The sequence below is a fragment of the Panthera uncia genome, chromosome C2 (assembly GCF_023721935.1).
Source record: "Panthera uncia isolate 11264 chromosome C2, Puncia_PCG_1.0, whole genome shotgun sequence".
In the NCBI taxonomy this organism is placed as follows: domain Eukaryota; kingdom Metazoa; phylum Chordata; class Mammalia; order Carnivora; family Felidae; genus Panthera; species Panthera uncia.
The window spans coordinates 53638122-53658967 of NC_064810.1; the positions used below are offsets into that span (position 1 = coordinate 53638122).

General features: G+C 38.5%; 1 protein-coding gene across 6 annotated transcripts in view; it reads left to right on the forward strand.

Moving 5' to 3' along the window:
* Window positions 1-20846, forward strand: part of BBX (BBX high mobility group box domain containing) — a 283503-nt gene that overhangs the window by 250513 nt on the left and 12144 nt on the right. For 4 of the 6 annotated variants that reach the window (XM_049628124.1, XM_049628123.1, XM_049628122.1 and 1 more), the window contains 4 exons: window positions 415-563; window positions 11330-11419; window positions 12770-12829; window positions 20048-20245. In XM_049628124.1, coding sequence (XP_049484081.1) covers window positions 415-563; window positions 11330-11419; window positions 12770-12829; window positions 20048-20245 — 497 coding nt within the window. The remainder of the gene's footprint in view (window positions 1-414; window positions 564-11329; window positions 11420-12769; window positions 12830-20047; window positions 20246-20846) is intronic. The other 2 variants (XM_049628125.1, XM_049628127.1) reach the window with 2 other exon arrangements.

The window sequence follows — 20846 nt, forward strand, 5'->3', positions numbered from 1 at the left end:
TGTCCTACCACAGAGTTTATCAACAGTGCCCTAATTATCAGGGACCCTGTTTTTAAAATGGAGTATCTTTTTTTTTTTTTTTTTTTAATTTTTTTTTTTTAATTTTTTTTTTTTCAACGTTTTTTATTTATTTTTGGGACAGAGAGAGACAGAGCATGAACGGGGGAGGGGCAGAGAGAGAGGGAGACACAGAATCGGAAATAGGCTCCAGGCTCCGAGCCATCAGCCCAGAGCCTGACGCGGGGCTCGAACTCACGGACCGCGAGATCGTGACCTGGCTGAAGCCGGACGCTTAACCGACTGCGCCACCCAGGCGCCCCTAAAATGGAGTATCTTAAAATAGGTCTCATATAATTTTCTGTTTAAATATTTATGTCACGTGCTGATTGATTGCATCCCCCCCTCTCTTATTAGCTCAGCAAAGCTGGACGAAGAATTTGAAAAGAAATTCAACAGCCTCCCTCAATACAGTCCTGTTACATTTGACCGGAAATGTGTACCTGTCCCAAGAAAAAAGAAGAAGACTGGAAACATGGCCTCGGAACCGACTAAAACCAGCAAAGGTTAGATGTGTGCTCTACAGTGCTCTACAGATGTGTCCTCCTACAGTGTGGTCAGCATCTCAGCCCTCTTCTAAGCTTCTGCAACTCCCTTTAGATACGTAACTGGATTTAGACTGAGGCAGTGAGGCAGCAGCCATTAGAATTTTAGCTTGCTTTCCAGGGTTGTTTTGGCTCCCACCTCACTTCTCTCTCCCTTCTTTCTCTCCTTATCCTCCTCAGCCTCTCTTCTTTGACATCCCAGCCCGAGCATTTGCCCTTAAATATGTCATTTTTTTGAAAATGTTACACATGGTCTTTGACTTTCTGCTCTTCAGAATTCTAACCTGGAGATGTTAAGCTTTTCTTGAGCAGAAACTGTTGGCCGAGCCTCACCCTTCTATTCACTCTATCTGACAAGTTGAACTCTGGGACTATGAAATTGTTCTATTTGCCTAGTAAGAAGACTCCATTCTTTACTGGCAGTATGAACCAAATGAAAATAATGCTCTGGCAATACCTTTAAATTGGTTTTATTAAGTTTAGAAAAATGCTATTTAGCATATTCGTTTTGAAGAATATCACCATCTTCCCTTGTACATAAGGGGAGCTTTTATATTATCAGCATGACTTGGGTGGATCTCAGCATTCATCAAGGGCAACACTGTAGTTCAAAGAACGGTGGTAAAGAGTGTGAGACCACCTTTACATGTGGGGCAGGGACTGGGGTTCTAAACATAGTAGCCTGCTCAGGACATTTCAAGCACAATAAAGGACTGTCCTACCCAAAATGACAGCATTGCTTTTATTGAGAAACTTGTCTTCTGATTTTACTCCAGTCTAAAAACTGGTGGGAAAAATGTATCTCTAGTTTTCCATACAGATGTGAAAGACGTCATCCCATTTAGTCACTTCCTGTAAGGACAGTGAATGGAGAAATGAAGAACTGGTGTGGCTGAGTTTTTGTTGCTTGTAGGATCTGATGGAAGAGTTGATGTAATTTACCCTGTACAAGTGGCTGCCTCCTGCCTGTTCCATGTCAGATCAGATACTTTCCCTTTTTGTGTGCATTTTAGATGGATGGATGGATAGATACAAGATGATATATATCTTCACATAAATCTTGCTAAATTCTAGCATTCGTGGATAATCAGCGATAAATATTAATGAGCAGATACAATTGCATGGATTTAGAGGGACGATATAAGGTCTAGGAAAAATTATGGTTTCTTTGAAGAAATTAAAATTTTCTCCCTCTAGACCTAAAACCTTCTTTGGACACCACAGTTGACACAACTGAGGACAGTCACTTTGTGATCTGTATCTCACGATAGATCTGTATGGCTGAAGAAAATTCTCCCTTCATGATTAAAGGTGGAGAGGAACATAAAAGTGATTTCAGAATTAGCTTGGTTTTCCTCTGTGGTCAATAAAAACAAGTCTAGTGAATAAAGAACTAAAAAAGAAATGTTGCTTCACCAAGTTTGCTCATCTGGGAAAAGAAAGTAGGGTTATATCGAGATCTTCCAAGATAAGTAGGAAAGAAATAAAATAGCCTTGTTGACAGGTAGGTAGCTGAACACTGTAATGGATTACCAATGAAATGACAATCTTTGTGCCCTAGGGATATCTAGGAATAGGCAAAGTAGTCCATGAGCCCAAAGATGCCAGGTATCATGAGCTCCCATAATTCTTGGATTCAAAGTTACTGATAAATACCTGACAAGCCAATAAAATGGAACTTAATTGATTGATGCACAGGATGTATTCTCTTCCTCCACTCCTGGTAGTTGGAGACATTCATTTTCGAGCCCTGAAGCTGGCCAAATTATCTATCAGGGAATGTAACAATAGATTTATTTTTGTAAAGCTATAAAACCCTGAGTTAGGATCTATTTTCATGAGACCTTCTCTTGAGTCTTAGTTATCTGTTATATGTTTTTCCTCTCCCAGCTGAGATTAACAGTATTTCTTTTGATGTGAAATAGGTTTTTGGAGCTTTGGATTATACTTCATACAATATCATCTTAACGCTTCTGTTATGCCTCTCAAGCCCAAAGTCACTGGTTCTTACAGTGTATCAGTAATTACATGGGTAGGAAGTCTTTCAAGACTTTAGATTTTGCTCTGCATTCTGACTCATGGAGCAAAATGCAGTTAAAATAAAACAGACACTAAATGATATATTCTCTATTTAGCAAACTAAAGAAATAGTATTTGTAACTAATTGTAATTTGGCATTAGCACCACCAGTGCACTGTCCCACAAGTTATTAATGAAATTATCATACCAGCTGTGCTGTAATTGCCTGATCTTTAGAGGATAGAGATTGTTTTCTTAGACTCTAGACTCTTTGCATCTGTGCATAATGAATTGTTCAAAGCAAAAACTATGTATGAAATCATTAGTTTATTAGCAAAAGAGCATGTGTCCATAGGAAACCTCATTTCTTCTTCAGCAGTTTAGCATTTTGCCTTTATTTTCTTACGTGTTTATCATTCAACATTTATATTTTTTTCCTGCCTTATACTAGGTATGTTTTTTAGCTACTCAAGGTTATGTAAAATATATAGAATTTTTCTGAACTGTAGTATCTAGAGGAAATGGTTATGTATGTATGCATTTATACAGTCACATATCTCAACAACATAGTATCTGCTTGGGTTTATGATTCTGTTTTCCCAGTTGTCTCCTTATTTATATCTGCATTTCCAAAGACTCTCTTTCCCTTGTCCATTGTCCCCTCCGCTATCTTTGCCCTGTCCCTCATGTCTGTATACTGGGTCTTGTCAGAAACTCTACAACAGAAACTCTACAACTCTACGACTCTACAAGTAGGTAACTTGGTTAAGTGTCCAACTCTTGATTTCAGCTCAGTTCATGATCTCGCAGTGAGATTGAGCCCCGAGTCAGGCTCTGCACTGACAACATGGGGCCTGCTTGTGATTCTCTTTCTCCCTCCCTCTCTGCCCCTCCCCTGCTTTGTGTGTGTGTGTGTGTGTGTGTGTGTGTGCGCGCGCGCATGTGCGTGCGCACTCTCTCAAAATAAACATAAACTTTAAAAAAGAAAACTAGGACGAAAAGGGTGAACATAACTAAATGATACCTTCCTCTGACTGGGCTCAGGCTATATTATAGTAGGCAGAGCATAACGACTTAGGAAAAGAATTTCCCTTGCTTCTAAGAACAAATTACCCAGTAAGTTGTAATGCATCTAACTGGTACAGTTCAGTTCAGGCAGCCCAGGCCTATAGTGTTTTCTGGTTTATCTCCCTTAGTTACTTGTATATATTCAAATAAAAGCTTTAAATTAGAAGTCTAAATTTAATTGTAACTTAAGGGATAGGTTTTGACACATTATTTTAAGTATATTGTTAATTTATGAAGCACTTTTTACAAAAGTATCAGAAGTCAGAGTGCTGTACAGAATAGTAATTTTCAGACAAAGTCGGGTCATGAAGAAAAAGTTAATTGACTTGAACTTAGAGTGTTTAAATTATGCCCCAGCTTGACCCTTGACTTCACTTTTCCCCTGTATATCTTCAATCTTCCCACATTGTTCCTTAGCCCATTATCACACATGCTGTTGATCCTCATATTTTAAAATTGGAATTCCAAATGATTAAAGATTTTCAATTTTAAAAAATCACAATGATAATAAACGACTCAGGTTTATAAAATTAAAGGTTGAGGACAGAATCCCCTGTTTGGGATTGAGCCAAACTGAGGCTACATTCAGTGTTACCGGACCTAGTGCTGATGTCAGCCAGCCCAGCCCTTCATATCAAGAAGTTATAGCTTCCAGGTTGGGCAGAACTCTGTATTTTGCCCTGTTAACCGAGAGTCTTCATTGCCACCAGATGTTTTCAGGAACATGGGGATAGCACATTTGCAGATGTAAAAGGTGTACCTAATATAATCCTGAGTTCCTTCACAAGGCATGCATGTCTGGCTCGATGAGGTAGCTTCTTCCCCTCGTTGAATCCTAACTTGACTGTGGCTGGCTCACCCAGACTTCCTCAAGTCAGCAGATCCACATGCCCAGTAGCTGGGAGCACTTAGCTGTAAATTATCACAAAGGAATTTATTGTTTCATTGGTCATTCATTATTTGTGTCTATTACAAAAATGATAGCCAATTTTAGAATAAAACTTCTGCTTTTTTTATAGCTTAGAAACATGAAACCATTGAACCTGGGCATAAGTCACCACCATTTGAGTTATGCATAACATTTGTTCCCTACAACAGTTTTTAAAAAGCAAGGTTTACTAAATCACCTTACCTGCTGACCTTAAAAATTTATCATAACAGGCTAATACTGAACTGGCTCCTGTGTCACTACAGCTCTTTACCCCCCAAAGTGTCCTGTGTCACTACAGCTCCTTAACCATGAACAACATTAATGTTTTGGAAAGGTTATTTATTGTTAATGTCTCTGTGGCACTGCTCTTATCCTCTCAGGCGGAGGTTTTCTGTTGTCTACCCAGCTATGAAGTTAGGTGCCAAGGAGATGGATTTTGTCAAATTACAGGCCATCCTGCCTAAAAACTTAAGTGGAGTCCTAAGCTAGTTTATATGCCAGCAACAAGTGATTTTTGTCATAAGGAAGTAGAAGCTGATTCAAACCCTCCTTCAAGAAATTTGGTTTGGCGATGCGGGAGAGAAATGGAATCAGAACTTGAGGTGGTAGTTTAGTGAAAGACTGTTGCAGTTTTTTTTTGAGTAATCTCTTCCCCCAACGTGGGGCTAAATTCACAACCTCAAGATCAAGAGTTGCATGCTTTACCAGTGGAGCCGGCCAGCACCCCCCATTGGCAATTTTTTTGGTTTCTGAACAATGGCTTCTGAAACTCTCTTCTCTGCTTTTCACTTCCTACCTTATTTTCCTTCCATGTATGTTTCTGCATTAATATAATTAACTGAGGGGGAAAATGGTAATAAATTTCCTTATTTTTGCTGTTTATTACAAATTTTGGCTTTCTTTCCTTTAGACAAAATGCCACACATATGTACGTGGTGAGCAGAAATTGTTCACTTCTTGACTCTGAAATTGCTGCTTCCCAGTGACTGCAATTATATCTTCTGTATTACTCCCTTCAAGTTTGTCACTTTCTTTTTTATATGAAATTGTCATTTACTTAGTTTTATTTTATAGCTATAGTTTGGGGGATGGCTAGGAGCAATGAAGTTTAAAAATAAAAGTTTACAGAAGCTCCTCTATGTACCAAATCACTCTGGATGTTCTTTTCTCATGTTAAAATTGACAACTGCTATCTTTAGTTCTATCCTTAAATTGTACTTTTTAGATTTCTCTGAGTATGGTTGGGTCTGAAAATATGTATCCTTTTCTTCTTCCCTAACTCATTCCATCCCTCCTTATGGTCCTAGGAGGTCTCAGAATTGTTCTTCTGCATTCTTCCACTTCTGTTTTATGTGATTATCTGTGTATCATTCAGGGCACCAGCCTGAAGTTTCCTAGGTTGTATAAAATATGTAAAGCAGTGATTGCAAATGGATTATAGAGAATACCTGTAATATTAGTGTACTACGTACACATGATATGTATTTTTTATATTTGTTAAATTTATTTTCTTTCCCTTCTTGCTCACTTTTTCCAAAAAAAAAGTCAACAAGACATTTTCTATTTCTATTTCAAACCACCACCGGCTAACTCAGAAGTATTTGCTTGTGGTTATTTAAAAAGGATGGCTTGGTGTAGTCATCAAAAAATGCACAACTTTCTGTTATCAGTAACAATAGCAACAACTGTCATTTCTTGAGCTTTTACTTTGTGCCAGCCAGTGGTTTAAGAACTTTGTTCATGTAACAAGTATTATTCAGAACCAGTCATATGCTAGACACCATTCTGGCATGTAGAATATATCTGCGAATGAAAACAAAGGATTGTGCTGCCATGGTGGTTCCTTATGGCAGGGGTACCAGGTAGTAAACAAGCATAAACAAAAAACAAAGCATATAATGTGTTAGAAGGTGAGACATGCTGTGGGGGGTGGGGGGGGGGGAAGAGTAGGTTCAATAGAACAACTAGGCGAAAGATCAACGAGGAAAGAGAAGACTTGAACAGGTAACATTAACTAGTCCTAAAAAAAAGTACAGGTATACCTCATTTTATTGCATTTAGCAGATACTGTGTTGTGTTACAAACTAAAGGTTTGGGTCAACCCTGTGTCAAGTATATCAGCATTCTAACATTTACTTACTTGATGTCTCTGTGTCACACTGGTGATCTGTGATCAGTGATTACAACTCAGATAATAGTTAACATTTTTTAGCAATAAGATACCCTTTGATTAAGATACGTGCTTTTTTTGTAGACCTAATGTAATTGCACACTTAATAGACTATGGTATAGTGTAAATGTAACTTTTATATGCATTAGAAACCAAAACATTAATTTGATTCACTTTATTGCGATGTTTGCTTTATTGCGGTGGCCTGGAACCAAGCCTGCAATATCTCCAAGCTGTGCCTCTATATAAAACACTCCACCCATCAATAGTAGAATATATATTCTTCTGCAGTGAACACGGGAACAGTCTCTAGAATGCACCACATACTAGGCCTTAAAACAAACCAATAAATTTAAAAGGATTGAAGTAATCAAATTACGTGTTCAGACCACAGTGGAATGAAATTAAATGTCAACAGCAGGAAATATTTGGGAAACTCACGAATATGTAGCAATTAAACAATACACTCTAAATAACTCAATAAGTCTAAATAAATAATTAATAATTCAAAGAAGAAATTCATAAGGAAATCAGAAAATACTTTGAGATGAATAAAAATGAAAAAACAACATCCCAAAATTTATGGGCTACAGCTAAAGCAATGCTTTAGAGGGAAGTTTATAGCTTTAAATGTATATGCTAAGAAAGAGGAAAGATCTCAAATTAACAACCTAGCCTACCTTGAAACATTGTAAGAAAAAGAGCAAACTAAACCTAAAGAAAGTATAAGAAAGGAAATGATAAAGATGAGAGAGGACATAATAAAATTAAATAAAGAATAGAAAATCAATAGAGAGTCAATGAAACCAAAAGCTGGTTCTTTAAAAACAACAAATAGGAGAAATGTTTAGCTACACTGACCAATTAAAAAAGACAGAAGACTAGGGGTGCCTGGGTGGTTTAGTCGGTTAAGCAAGCATCTGACTTTGGCTCAGGTCATGACCTCATTGTTCATGAGTTTGAGCCCCTCATTGGGCTCTGTGCTGACAGCTCGGAGCCTGGAGCCTACTTCAGATTCTGTGTCTCCATTCTCTCTCCCTGCCTCTCCCCCACTCACATTTTCTGTCTCTCAAAAAATAAATAAATGTTAAAAAAATTTTTTAAACAAAAAATAAGTAAATAAAATAAAAATAAAAGCAAGAAGACCAAAGTTACTACAATCAGAAATAATATTGGGGACATTACTACTGATCTTACAGAAATGGAATGGATTATAAAGGAATACTATGAACAATTATATACCAATAAGTTAGATAACCTACATGAAATAGACAATTCCTAGAAAGAACTCTAGCAAAACTGACTTAAGAAATAGTCTGAATAGAACAGTAACTACTAAAAAGATTGAATTTAGTAATCACAAAAATACCTGGGAGAGGAGGGAACCAACCCCAGGCTTCACTGCTGAATTCTACCAAATGTTCAAGGAAGAATTAATACCAGTTTTTCAAACCTACTCAAAAATTAGAAGAGGGAACACTTCCTAATTCATTCTATGAGGCCAGCATCACCCTAATCTCAAAACTAGACAAAGATATCACGAGAAAGAGAAACTACAAGATCCTATCTCTCAAAATAATGGACATAAAAATCCTTAACAAAATAGTAGCAAACCAAATCCAGCAACATATAATAAGAATTATACACCATTACCAAATGGGATTTTACTTGCAGAATGCAATGTTGGTTGTATATCCAAAAATCAATTAATGTAATATACAATATCAATAGAACAACAAAAAACCCATGTGATCATCTTGATAGATGTAGAAAAAAAGCATTTGACAAAATCCAACACATTTAATGAGAATACTCAACAAACTGAGAATAGAAAGTTTCTCAACCTGCTAAAGAACACCTATAAAAATCCCAAAACAGCATATTTAATAATGAAAGACTGAATGCTTCCCCCTAAAGTAGGGAGCAAGTCAAGAATGTCCATTCTCAGCACTTCTGTTCAACATCATAATTGAGGTTCTAGCCAGGGCACTTAGGCAAGAAAAAGAAAACAAAAGGCTTCTGTATTATGGAAAGGAAGAAGTAAAACTCTTTCTGTTCACAGATGACATGATATTTTATATAGAAAACCTAAGGATTTCCCTAGAAAACTACCATAGCTTATGAATGAATGAGTTCACCAGGGTTGCAGAGTACAAGATCATTATACAAAAATCAGTTGTATTTCTATACAGTTTCAATAAACAATCTAAAAATATTGGAGAAACAATTCCATCTACAGCAACATCAAAAAGAATAAAGTACATAGGAATAAATTTAACAAAAGAAGTACAACAAATTGAAAACTACAAAATATTGTTGAAAGACAAATAAATGGAAAAACATCCCATGTTCATGGATTAGATGACTTAATATTATTAAGGTGGAAACACTCTTTCAAATTGATACACAGATTCAACCCATCCCCTGTTAGAATGTCAGTTTAATTTTGTAGATACTGATAAGAGATTCTAAAATTAATGTGGAATTGCGAGGAATTCAGAATAGCCAAAATTTTTTCAGTTTCAAAACTGGCTACAAAAACCAGTAGACAATTCAACATGGTGCTAACATAGTTATATAGGTTAGTGGAATAGAATTGAGGGCCCAGAAATCAACCTGTACATCATTGGTCAACAGTTTTTCAGTGAGGAAGCCAAGACTGTTCAAAGGGGGAAAGGAATCGTCTTTTCAAAATGGAACTAGGAGAACTGAATAACCACATACAAAGTGAATAAATTGGACTTCTTCAAAATTTTAAACTTTTATGCTTCATAGGACACTAATAAGAAAGTGAAAAGAAAATCCACAGAATGGGAGAAAATATTTGCAAATCACATATCTGATAAAGGACTTTTATCTAGAATATATAAAGAACTGTATGCGTCAGTAAGAAGAAAGAAAATTCAGTTGAAAAATGGGCAAATTATCAGAATAGACATTTCTCTAAAGAAGGTATGCAAATGGCCAGTGAGCCCAGGAAAAGATGCTTGACATCATTACTCATTAGGGAAATGCAAATCAAAACTACAGTGAGAGAAATACATCCTTATGATGGTCATAATCAAAGACAGATAACAATGTGTTGGTAAGGATGTTAAAGGGCCTGGCAGTTCCTCCAAAGGTTTATAAACATAGAGTTACCATATCACCTAGCAATTCCACTGGTTAAGTATTCTATGTCCAAGAGAAATGAACACACATGTCCACACTAAAGCTTATATGTGAATATTCGTAACAGGATTATTTATAACAGCCAAAAGGTGGAAACAAGCCAAATATCTATCAACTGATGAGTGAATAAACAAAATGTAGTATAATCCACACAGTGGAGTCCTATTCAATCTTAAAAAGGAGTGAAATGCTGATGCATGCTATGACATGGGTGAACCTTGCAAACATACCAAGTGAAAGAATCCAGACACAAAAGACCATATTACATGATTCATTTATATGAGGTTACCAGAATAGGCAGATCTTTAGAGACAGAAAGTGGATTAGTGGTTGCTTAGAGGTAGAAGGAATGCAGAAATAGGGAAGGGTGATAGGTATCTACAGGATATGGGATTGATTTTTTGAGGTGGTAAAAATGATCTAAAATTGGCGACAGTTGCAGATATGTGCAAACATAAAAGCCAGCATGTTGTATACTTTAGGCAGGAGTGTAGATAGTTTGCCTTTGGCAGGAGGGCAGCATGTGTGGGTGCAGATATTGGCAGGTGGGTAGGTGCAACAGGGGCAGTTTATAGAGTCTCCAACTTTTTAAATCCTCACATCAGCTCTTTGAGTTAGGCACTATCGTTATCCCCATTTACAGATGAGCAAACAAGTTATGTAAAATGTTTTGAGTCCGTTTCACATAGGAATATGCAGAGGGTATAGAAAGAAACCTGCTTTGGGGAGGTCAGTGCTGCCGTTGACATTTCCGATTGGTGATTGAAAATCTTAGTTCTGTTTTCTTTAAGAAAACAAAGATACAATCTGAGACTCCCCTCCCCGCCCTGATTTTTTTTTTTTTTTGCAAATATTTCTCTATCTTTAAAGCAGGTTTTCTTCCTAAAATAACCACAGAAAAGGCTAGAAAGCTATCTGATGCTAACATGCCAATTATTGTCCTAAATTGCTGTTCTTACTATGAAAACCAGTTTCTAAGAAGAGAAGAAATGCCCCTGCCATCCTTTCCTTCATGATATTTAGATTTAGGAATCTAAATCTTTATTGAAGAGTACAACTACTGTGCTATTATGGGTTGTAGTCTGTCTCTAGTCACTAAATCTGCAGTTTCTGCTTAAGGAGTCCCAGCCCTACTAGGGGCTTCTGCCCAATATATTGCTAAGGAAAATTTCACCGGGTTTTAAATAAGCCTAAGGAAGGGTGTTGAGCACTAGTTATGAGTAAAGAAAAATATGCAAGATGACCTTTCTTGTGACTCAGTTTGCTTCTACCATAGGTGGGAGGAGGGTGTAATTGTTGAGGAACACACAGTATTGTTTTATGAAACATTGTGAATTTAAAATATATTTATATTAATATTGTCTGTAGGTCCTTTCCAGTCTCAGAAAAAGAACTTATTCCACAAAATTGTCAGCAAATATAAGCACAAAAAGGAGAAGCCTAATGTTCCGGAAAAAGGTATTGGTGCCTTCCATCCTCCATCAAGGTTTCTTGGCCACCTCCATTGTGAACCATCTTTGAGTAACGCTTCTGTGCACCACCTTTGCCTTTTCCTCCCCTTGGCTTGCTTCAGTGTCATCGGCTCCTAATGCAGGCATATTCATTATTTCTAGACTCCACAGCTAATTGCAAAGAGAGATCTCCTTCACTTGGGTTCCTACTCAAATCCCGTAATGTCTCTATTTTCAGCGTTCCATATGAATCCTAAAATTGCTTTGTTTTCATCCATATTTGGTGCATTTTGTAACTTAGTCTTCTTGAGCTCTTATCCACTTATTTTCTTTGACTTTTCTTGTTTTTCTCATGTTTGGCAGCCATCAAAGCAGGACCACGTTTTCCTATCTCCTGAAACCTTAAGAGTTCCCTATTCATATGAAAGTGCCACCATTTCTGTACTCTCTCCGACCCTTGAGGATTCTTATCCAGGAGGATTCCACTCCTAAGTCGTAACCTATCTTTTTCCAATCTATATTACTTCGTTTGCCAGACTCTTCCCACCCCCTTCAGTCACATAACTTATTTCCAGAGGGCACTAGAGACGCATTGCCCTCCACCATCTCTTCACTGTGAGCATCTATCTTATTGTTATGATTTTGATGGGCCCTTGAACCTCTTCAAGGCTCATCTGAAGATTTCTGCCTTCTCATAGTTCAGGACTCCTATTCTTTCACACAAAAGACCAATGTTCCCATCTGGTTCAGTACAGCCACGTGGCCTGGAAGTTAGGCTTTCTTTAGCATCGCCCTGCATGTTACTTTCGTGACTATGAGCCTACTCATCTGATGCCCATTTGCATTCTACTTGCATGGCCACTTGTGAAGCCTTTTGTGTTTCTGGAATGAGGCTTAAAATGCACCTGTCTTCCATGTGTAGACATATGTGCCTCCGTGTTCCTATATGTAACCTTTTACTTAATTTGGGTTTTATTTTCACCTCCACTCTAGCCTCTTAGTTTTGTATGTTACTATTTTTTTCTCTGCTTCCAGTAGAGAAACATCACTTTTCAGGTAAAAATGTTGGCTTTTATCATTCCCTTTGAACTAATCTTCAGTTATCTTAAAGTCATAGAAATTATCCAGCAGTGTGATTTCATAAAAGGCGAATTTGTTTATTTTTAATCCATTTCCTGTATAGCCTGATTATTTTAGTTGGCAAATGTCATTTTGAAAATTAAATAGTTAAAATAAAACTCTGCTTCATTTGTGTGATAATGTGTCCTATATAAGCTCTTAAGTGTAGTCTTATTTTTATAGTGTATGTGTCTATCCTGGGAATAGAGTTTCACTTTCTTTCTCTCATTGTTTTTAGGAAGTGGGGATAAATGGTCAAACAAGCAACTCTTCTTGGATGCCATTCACCCTACAGAAGGTAAAAGAAACAATACCCTTTGTATCATTTCGGGTAGTCTGTTTTGGAAAGGTTTAAAAAGGCATAATTTATATAGGCTCAGCCAACGGCACTATACCTGAGGGCTCATAATTGTGTTGTTTTAAATTTTCAAATCAACTGACAGATTTTTGACCCTGCTAAGGGTCAGGCAGTGTGTCCTGTGGAGCTTAATTTGTCAAGGGGGGCACTTAAAACTTTGAACCACATTCACCAGAAATTAGAGTTTCCATAATTAAATATATTCAATATTGCATTCATGTTGCAGGCAGGTGCTTACAGGAGTCAGAATAGAGCCAGCATAGGGTTTTCCTGGTTGGCTGGACGTGGGCATGTCAGCAGCGTTCCTGTCCTGAACTTTGCCCAGCCCACCTCTCAGTACCCCTAAATATGTTCTAATGAATGCTCCAGAGGCTTATGGATAGCCAAGGAAAGTTCCATGTTGATTAACATAACGTTACAGTTCCTAGGTGCAGATTTTACTTCAAAATTTCCCACAGCCCTATTTACTTGTGATGTGTACCTAATTTCTGTTAAATATTGAACCCTCTGGTGAGTACTCATTTCTGTGATGTGTAGGTAGCTGTCCTCTTCTTCCCATTGATTCCTCTTTTTTTTTTTTTTTTCCATTGTAGCCATTTTTAAGGAGCTGAACGTTTTGGTAGCGCTTAATCAGGAGTTGCTTCATTTAAAACCTAGAAGCAATCTTAAAGCTCGTTAAGTCCAACCTCTTTGATTTACTTAAGACCAGAAAGGGGAACTTAATGAAGAAGTCCACATCTCTTGATTCCCAGATACACTCTCATTTGTATCCTGAAAGAGAGAAGAAAATTAAAATGCACATTTGACCTAAGTCATTTATCAAAAACACTCATGTGTTAAAGATATTTCTCAAAAATATTCAAACTTGGGTTTATAACAAACATGAAATTGTTTGCATTCGGTAGGCACAGCTCACATGAGCCAGATGTCTGCTTTTATGTCCTTGCACTTTTACAAAAACTGCCAGCAGTGTATCTGTTCTCTGACCTGTTACCTCACATTCACCACCTCTCCAGAGTATTGTTTGTGCTCTTAGCTGGCACAGTCAAATGTGAATTGTTGTGCTGGTCTCAGCATTAAATGCTAACATCCAAAATGTGATATGTATTAGCTCTTGTGTATTTTAAAGATATATTCTGCTCACACTTGGTAAATGTAAGGCACTGAGGAACAGTCAAAGAAGTCTAAGAGGCACTTAAGACCATATTACCCTTTACTTGGAATGATATTGTTCTAAATGTTTTCTTTTTTAAAGAATGAAACCGTGTCTCATGTAGAACATGGTATCATAGCACATGCATTGTGGTAGAAAGAATGAATCAGATTGGAATCAGGAGACCTGGGTGTTAGTCTTAGATCTGACACTACAGAGCAGTTTTCAGCGGGACAAATTGTGTTTAACCTCACTAGGTTCACTCTCCGTATGGGTACCAAGTGTGTGTGTGATCCGTGTATTTAGGGCTGGGGTGAATGATGAGAGGTAGTAATACATCAACCTCAGATGTCCTTTCCCCACTCCTCCTTGCATTATTACCATGGTATGAAGTGGGTTGATCAAAGTTACCTTATTCTGCAGCCCTAATTCTGCCCTATAGGGGGCAGAAAAGTAAATCAATTTCAGTCTTCTAGGCAGTCCCAAGGGTTTAGTGGGAATAGAGCTATTATTGGTGCTATTATATTTATCATTAATGTATATGAATACATTATAAACTTGGAAGAACATGCACTGAAAATTGCTTGGCATGGAGTGCATGTTCATTTTATGTGGCCAGGAAAAAAGGAATCCGTTTGTGTATCAGAAATTACCAATAATTTAAAGTGACCTTTTTTGGCTATTTATTTTCATACCTTCCCCTGTATTTCCTTGGTCAGGTGGTGACTGTGTACTTTGTGAATTATCTAGACCCTTTACTTCATCCTCTCTCACCTATGGTCATACCATTACTTGTTAAAACTTTACCTTGGGAGAGTACAAATACATAAGGATGGAAGATGAAACTGTTAATTGGGAGAATTTTAATACATGTTGGCCATCCTAGGCAGAGGTTAGACATGAGTTGTTCGTAGCTGATGCCTATACTAGTTCATTCAACTGAGGGCACGCAGCTGTGAGCTGTTCCAGACTTTGGTTCAGAGGGGATGACTTAAAGTGTACTATGCTTTCTTGGCATCATGCTGAGTATAACTTTTTTCCCAAAATTCATTTTTTCCCCAAAATATCAGAAATCTTTAGGTGCTTAGAAATCACATCTGCCGTTTAAATGCTAAGCCTATAATCTGTTTTAAGCATTTTCCCCTATGCTTTTAAAATTCAAAATCACCAAGCCATTTCTTGAAACTTTTGCAGATCATAAAAAAAGATTGCCTATCAGCCTAGAATTAAAGGTTAACTTTTCAGATAAACCAGGGTGACTTGTATCTGCCACTGTGTTTATCTTTCTACCAAGTTACGGTGTCCAATGCTCATGCTTAAGCTGGAGGTTTCTAACTGTCATAATAATGATGATGATAATTAATACTTAATATTACTTTATAGTTTCCTGAGGGCTTTCACAATAGTTTTTCTAAAACTAATCTTGGCAGGAGCCCCAGTGAATTCAGGAGGGCTTATTAGCCCCAAATACATGATAAAGAAATGAAGCCTGACCAACATAAGCGGGAAAGGAAGAAACCAGCACTCTTTCCACTAAAGTACCTTGGCAGCTTACAGTTTTGGATTTTCAGGCATACCTGAGCCCCTCATTTGGCTCAGATGATGCTATTATAAATGGCATCTTAAAAGGAAAAAAATAAAACAACTCGAACCTTAGACTAAAAATCTCAAGATTAGTTCCCTTTGCAGTATATGAGTACGATTACAGGGGAGAAAAAGTATTTAGAGTTAAATTTTCAAACATGATCCACAACACTCAGACAAACCTTGATCTCTTTTCTCAAGTTCAAAAGAGTTGCTATGTAACTCCAGCAGGGTCTCCTGGGATCTTAGATAAGGCTCATTCATTTGATTCTTTTTTCTGTGTTCCATTCAGCATCTGACTACATTTTCAACTCAAGGGAGGCCAACCAAAGGCAGTGAGATTCCAGATTTGGCTATAATAATTTCAATGCAAGTTTGATCCCCCTCGTTGGAATGTGAATTCATGACTCTGGAGCACTCTGGTGGACTCCTGAGGTTCAGTACAAGCACAGTGCTGCTATCTCAAAAAATTTACCCCACATTTTGGGAGCAGAGTTTGGAAAACAAGACAGTCTCTTATTGCCACATTCCTCATGTTGCTCCAGGAGTGAGCTCACATTATCTCTCTCAGATGATACGCTCCAAGTGTGTTAATGATTATCGTGGAGTGTAAAAACTAGCCCTGTGGACTTGTTTTGCAGTGCTTGGGTAGGTTTGTATGTTCAATTACAAGCCGAAAGAGAAATGACTAATTTGTTTTTAGAGGACAAAAGCCTTTCTTTTCTCACATTTCCATTAGTCTGGCAGAAAGGACAAAAAAGGAACTGGCTTGCTGTTCCTTGGTGCTCAGCTTCAGGCTGTTTTTCTCTCTGAGCTTTTTCCATTTCCTGTCTCTCACCACCAGGCTTTCCTTTGCTTTGCTAACGTTGCTGGGCTCAGATGTACTGTCATGTCCCGCACAACCACTTCTTTGACTTAGCCTTACTTGCCTTCCCCAATTCTTCTTCTTAGGATAGGGTTCTTTCTGAGTGCTGACCCTGAAGGGTATCATTGGTCCTGGCCTCCAGACAGCACAGGATGTTTTGCAGATAGGTAGCTCCTGGGTCAAAGCATGGGGCAGACTCACCCTTACTCCCTTTTCCAAATTCTAACAAGATCTCATCACGTACCTCTTCAAATGTGGATGATCTGCAGGCCCCATGATTGCTTCCTGATCTGGCATTAAGTTTAGAGGAGACAATATCTAGAAAGGTGACATTGCCTCCTTTTTGGGGATTTTTGAGAATCTTCTGTGTATTCTCACATTTTGCCTCTTCCAGTTGGCCTGCAACCTGATTCACTCCTTTTCTGTGTCCTAGTACACCAACCTCTGGGACTTTGATTGTTCGTGTCTCTTGGCCAGTCTCCCTTCAATGCCCCTGGCATCTTGTCTGCTGGTTTCTGAGCTTCCCCTGGTCCCAGTCTGCTTTTAGGCCTTACTCTACCTCCCTTTTGCAATCCCTCTACAGCCATCCCCTTGGCTTCTTACTGTGTTTTTACCCATTCATCTGGAATATATAGGAAATGGAGCAACTACTGAAAAGAAATGAAACCGTTTGAAGGTTTACCACAAGCAAGAGAACTAACTGTCCTTATCAAGGGTGTACTTATCCCTCACCTTAAGATTCTGGAGCTGGCTGAGGCTGCCTAGGCCCCTGGTTCTGGGTAGCACATGAAAAGAAATTTGGGGCTGATGGATGCTTTAGAGCTCATCTAGACCAACCTCCATCTGTACATGAAGAAACTGAGACCCATGGTTCTGCAGTTAGTAAATTAAAAAATCAAGAGTAGAATCCAGGTCTTTGTGTAGAAATTAGCTCATCTTTTCCTAAACCACTTGGTCTTTTCTTTGACCTCCTGGGTTCCTTCTTTCTGTAAGCAGTTCTTCTGATATAATTCACCCTTCATCTTTGTAACCCTGCTACATCCTTATTTCCACAAGTTCTAGATTTTCCTAGGAAGGAGAAGAGGGAAGAGGTTAGTGCTTTTTCTGGAAGGGCCGTCTATAATGTTGTGATCATACTGGAGGGGTGATTAAGATTCCCCCCTCTAACTGGAAGGGACAACTGATGGATCTGGATAAGAAACTAGATAAAGTTTGAAGCTTGTGAATATCTAATAGAGGCTATTTATGCTCATTGTAAACTCAGATTGTAGCTTCTTTATACCTATAGGAGGCTTTGAATTTCAAGGCTAATGAAGAGTCATGGAATATTTCTTCCTTGGAGCATTCTAAACAATTTATCTTTTATTTGGTGGCAGCTTTTATTGAAGTTTAAACTAAAAAAAAAAAAAATCTTAAGATACATAACAACACTGGCCTATGGTAAGCTAATTATCAAAGTATAAATACACCAAGACTGTTTCCTGGGTACAGATCTATAATGTAAAAGGAGCCTTTTTCCTAATTTTTGATTACTTGCTTGAAAAGATATTTGGGAGCAATGCCAAGTTGTTTCTTTTTAATAACTATTATCTTAAGCCAGTTCCCCACATAGCCATCTATTATGCTATATTGAGGTAAGGCCAAGCCACAAATCATGGTATGATTTCTGCCTTATATCCTTTCTTTTGATGTAATTGAAATGATTTCCCACTTGTTTTGGAGTGGGAAACCTGGAATCAATCTCTTGAGGGCAAAGATCTTACAAATTCATAGCCCTCCTTTCTCCGGGATGTACCTAACCTCATTAAAGACCTAGATGAAAATTGTTAAGTGAAGCCTATGCAAGTGTTTATGCCAGCATGTGCATTTTTTCACATCCTGAATCATTCTCGTTCTGCTCTCCTCTTCTTTTAGCTTTCTTTCCCTCCTGTGCCCTACATACTGTTGTATTTCCAAGGTCTACCTCCAGATCCACCTACTGACCAGCACCTTCAGTTTTCTCCTCCAATTCAGTTTGCACCAAGCATGTCATGTCAGACCTTGACTTCCAGAGCCACACTCCCCTCTTTGTCAGAAACTGTTTCTGTGCCTGTCTTGAGAGATTGGATGGCTTTAAAATGGAAAGATGCCTCCCTTCCCTGCTTAAAAGCCCTTAGACCACTGGAATTTAAAAAAAGTAAAGAAAGTTCCAATCGCTAAACTGGACTACATGTATATATTCTTAAAAGCTGTACTCCTATCTACATTTACTTGTCTTTTATTTTATATTATTTTTTTAGTTTATTTATTTTGAGAGAGACAGACCACACAAGTGAAGGAAAGTCAGAGAGGGAGACAGAGAATCCCAAGCAGGCTCCGTGCCACTAGTGCAGAGTCTGACACAGGGCTTGAACTCACAAAACCAAGGGTCGGACACTTAACTGACTGAGCCACCCAGGCGCCCCTACTTGTCTCACTGTTAAACTGGGAGCGAGGAGAATGAACTTCTGAAGAAATGAGGATATAAGAAGGGATACAGGCACCCCCAGCCTGGCCGAGCTGGGAGCAAGTGTGCTTCTCACTCTTGACGCAGTGACGCTTAGGTACAAGAGTGTGCTGCTGAGTGACTTACTGGGATTACAGTTAGAATCTGGAGAAGCTAAAGTAAACCTTCCCAGGAGCCCTGCTGCCCTGTGGTACTTCATTAAGTTATCTCACTGAGCACTTTCCCTGCTTCTAGAATTCAGTGACAGTGTTTCATTACATGCTAGCGTCACCAGTGTCTGTCACGTCCTTCCTGAGCATTCTATATGGGTAAAAGAAGGTCAGGCCTCACAGTTTCTTTTCTGATCAGTCCAACCCGGTGATGGAAAGCAAATGTCCCAATGATAACTGTGAATTTAAGAAGCACATATCTGGGGAGCCCAAGTGGCTCAGTCAGTTGAGCGTCTGACTCTTGATTTCGGCTCAGGTCATGATCTCATGGTTTGTGAGATCGAGCCCCGTGTCAGGCTCTGCGCTGACAGTGCGGATCCTGCTTGGGATTCTCTCCCCACTCCTCCCCCACGTTCTCTCCCTCAAAATAAATAAATAAACTTAAAAATAAAAAAGAAGCACATATTTAATTAATCTCAGTGTCCTCAGAAAGAGAAACTTGTTTATCATCTTCTCCAGACTAGGTGGCCAAGGGAATCTCAAATAGGGACCCCGACCACATGTAGAAATTACAGTCTGTTGGGACACAATTCACTCAGATTCACATATGCTATGTTTCCCACCAACCTGCGAGATCCAAACACTTAGAAAATGTTGTTCTGATGGCCTCTTGGTTCAGTATTCTGTTGAAAAGAGAGAGAGGGCATCTTAATCCTGTGTACTTAATTTATCAAAGCAAACATAAATATATTGGTTGAAAATCACGGGCAGTGTTTTATTTCTTTTTCTCATCAGTACTTTGAAAACTCTTAGGTTCTCCATTCAGATAGCTCGGACACTGAGAAATGTTTCTTTCCAAGAGCAATGTTGATGTCTTGTGTTTTTGTGTGTAATCATATATGATCTGTCTGTCCTATTTCAGCCATATTTTCAGAAGACAAAAACACCACAGAGCCTGCTCATAAGGTTAAAAATGCCCTATCCATTCCCAACACTCCAGAGCCAACAACAACTCAAGAACCCTTGGTGGGCAGCCAAAAGAGAAAAGCAAGGAAAACCAAGATCACTCACCTTGTCAGGACAGCAGATGGCCGGGTGTCACCAGCAGGAGGTACTTTGGGTAAGAAGAGGGAGCCTTAAATGAGAGATAACCAGAGCAAGCCGGTGACTGTCATGGCCCCATTGGCCAGCAAATGACGATAAGCAAAGTATGGGTCCTCATTGGAAAAGGGGTCTGTTCTGTGGGTTTGGTCATAGTAACATTTTCTTTCTCTGGATCTCCTTGAGAGCTAGTTTTCCACAGACTCCCAAATGTACAAAATGTGCACATTTTAAAATCACAGCTCTTTTTCCAAAAGCATTCTTAGAAAAGAAAGGTAATTTTTAGGACTGTGTGTTTCTCCTTCTCTTTCTCAGCATGCACAAAAATAGTCTTCATTAAGTAAATTCCCAGAGATCCTAGACTTTTAAAAATACTAGCTGAATCAGTGTTTCATCCTGGTTCATTGTTTAAGTCACTACACAAACCATATTATCAAATATTTCAACCAATGGATTAAGGAACCTTAGAAAGCATCCAGTCCTTCCTCTAAAGCTGACTCAGACCGCTGAGGGAGCCTGAGAATGCTCCTGGATTTCTTGAGTTCTCTGGGCTAATCTTTAACTAGATCTGAACTTACTGTGAGTTTCTCCATGTTCGGTCATGGCCTGTGGTCTATTGC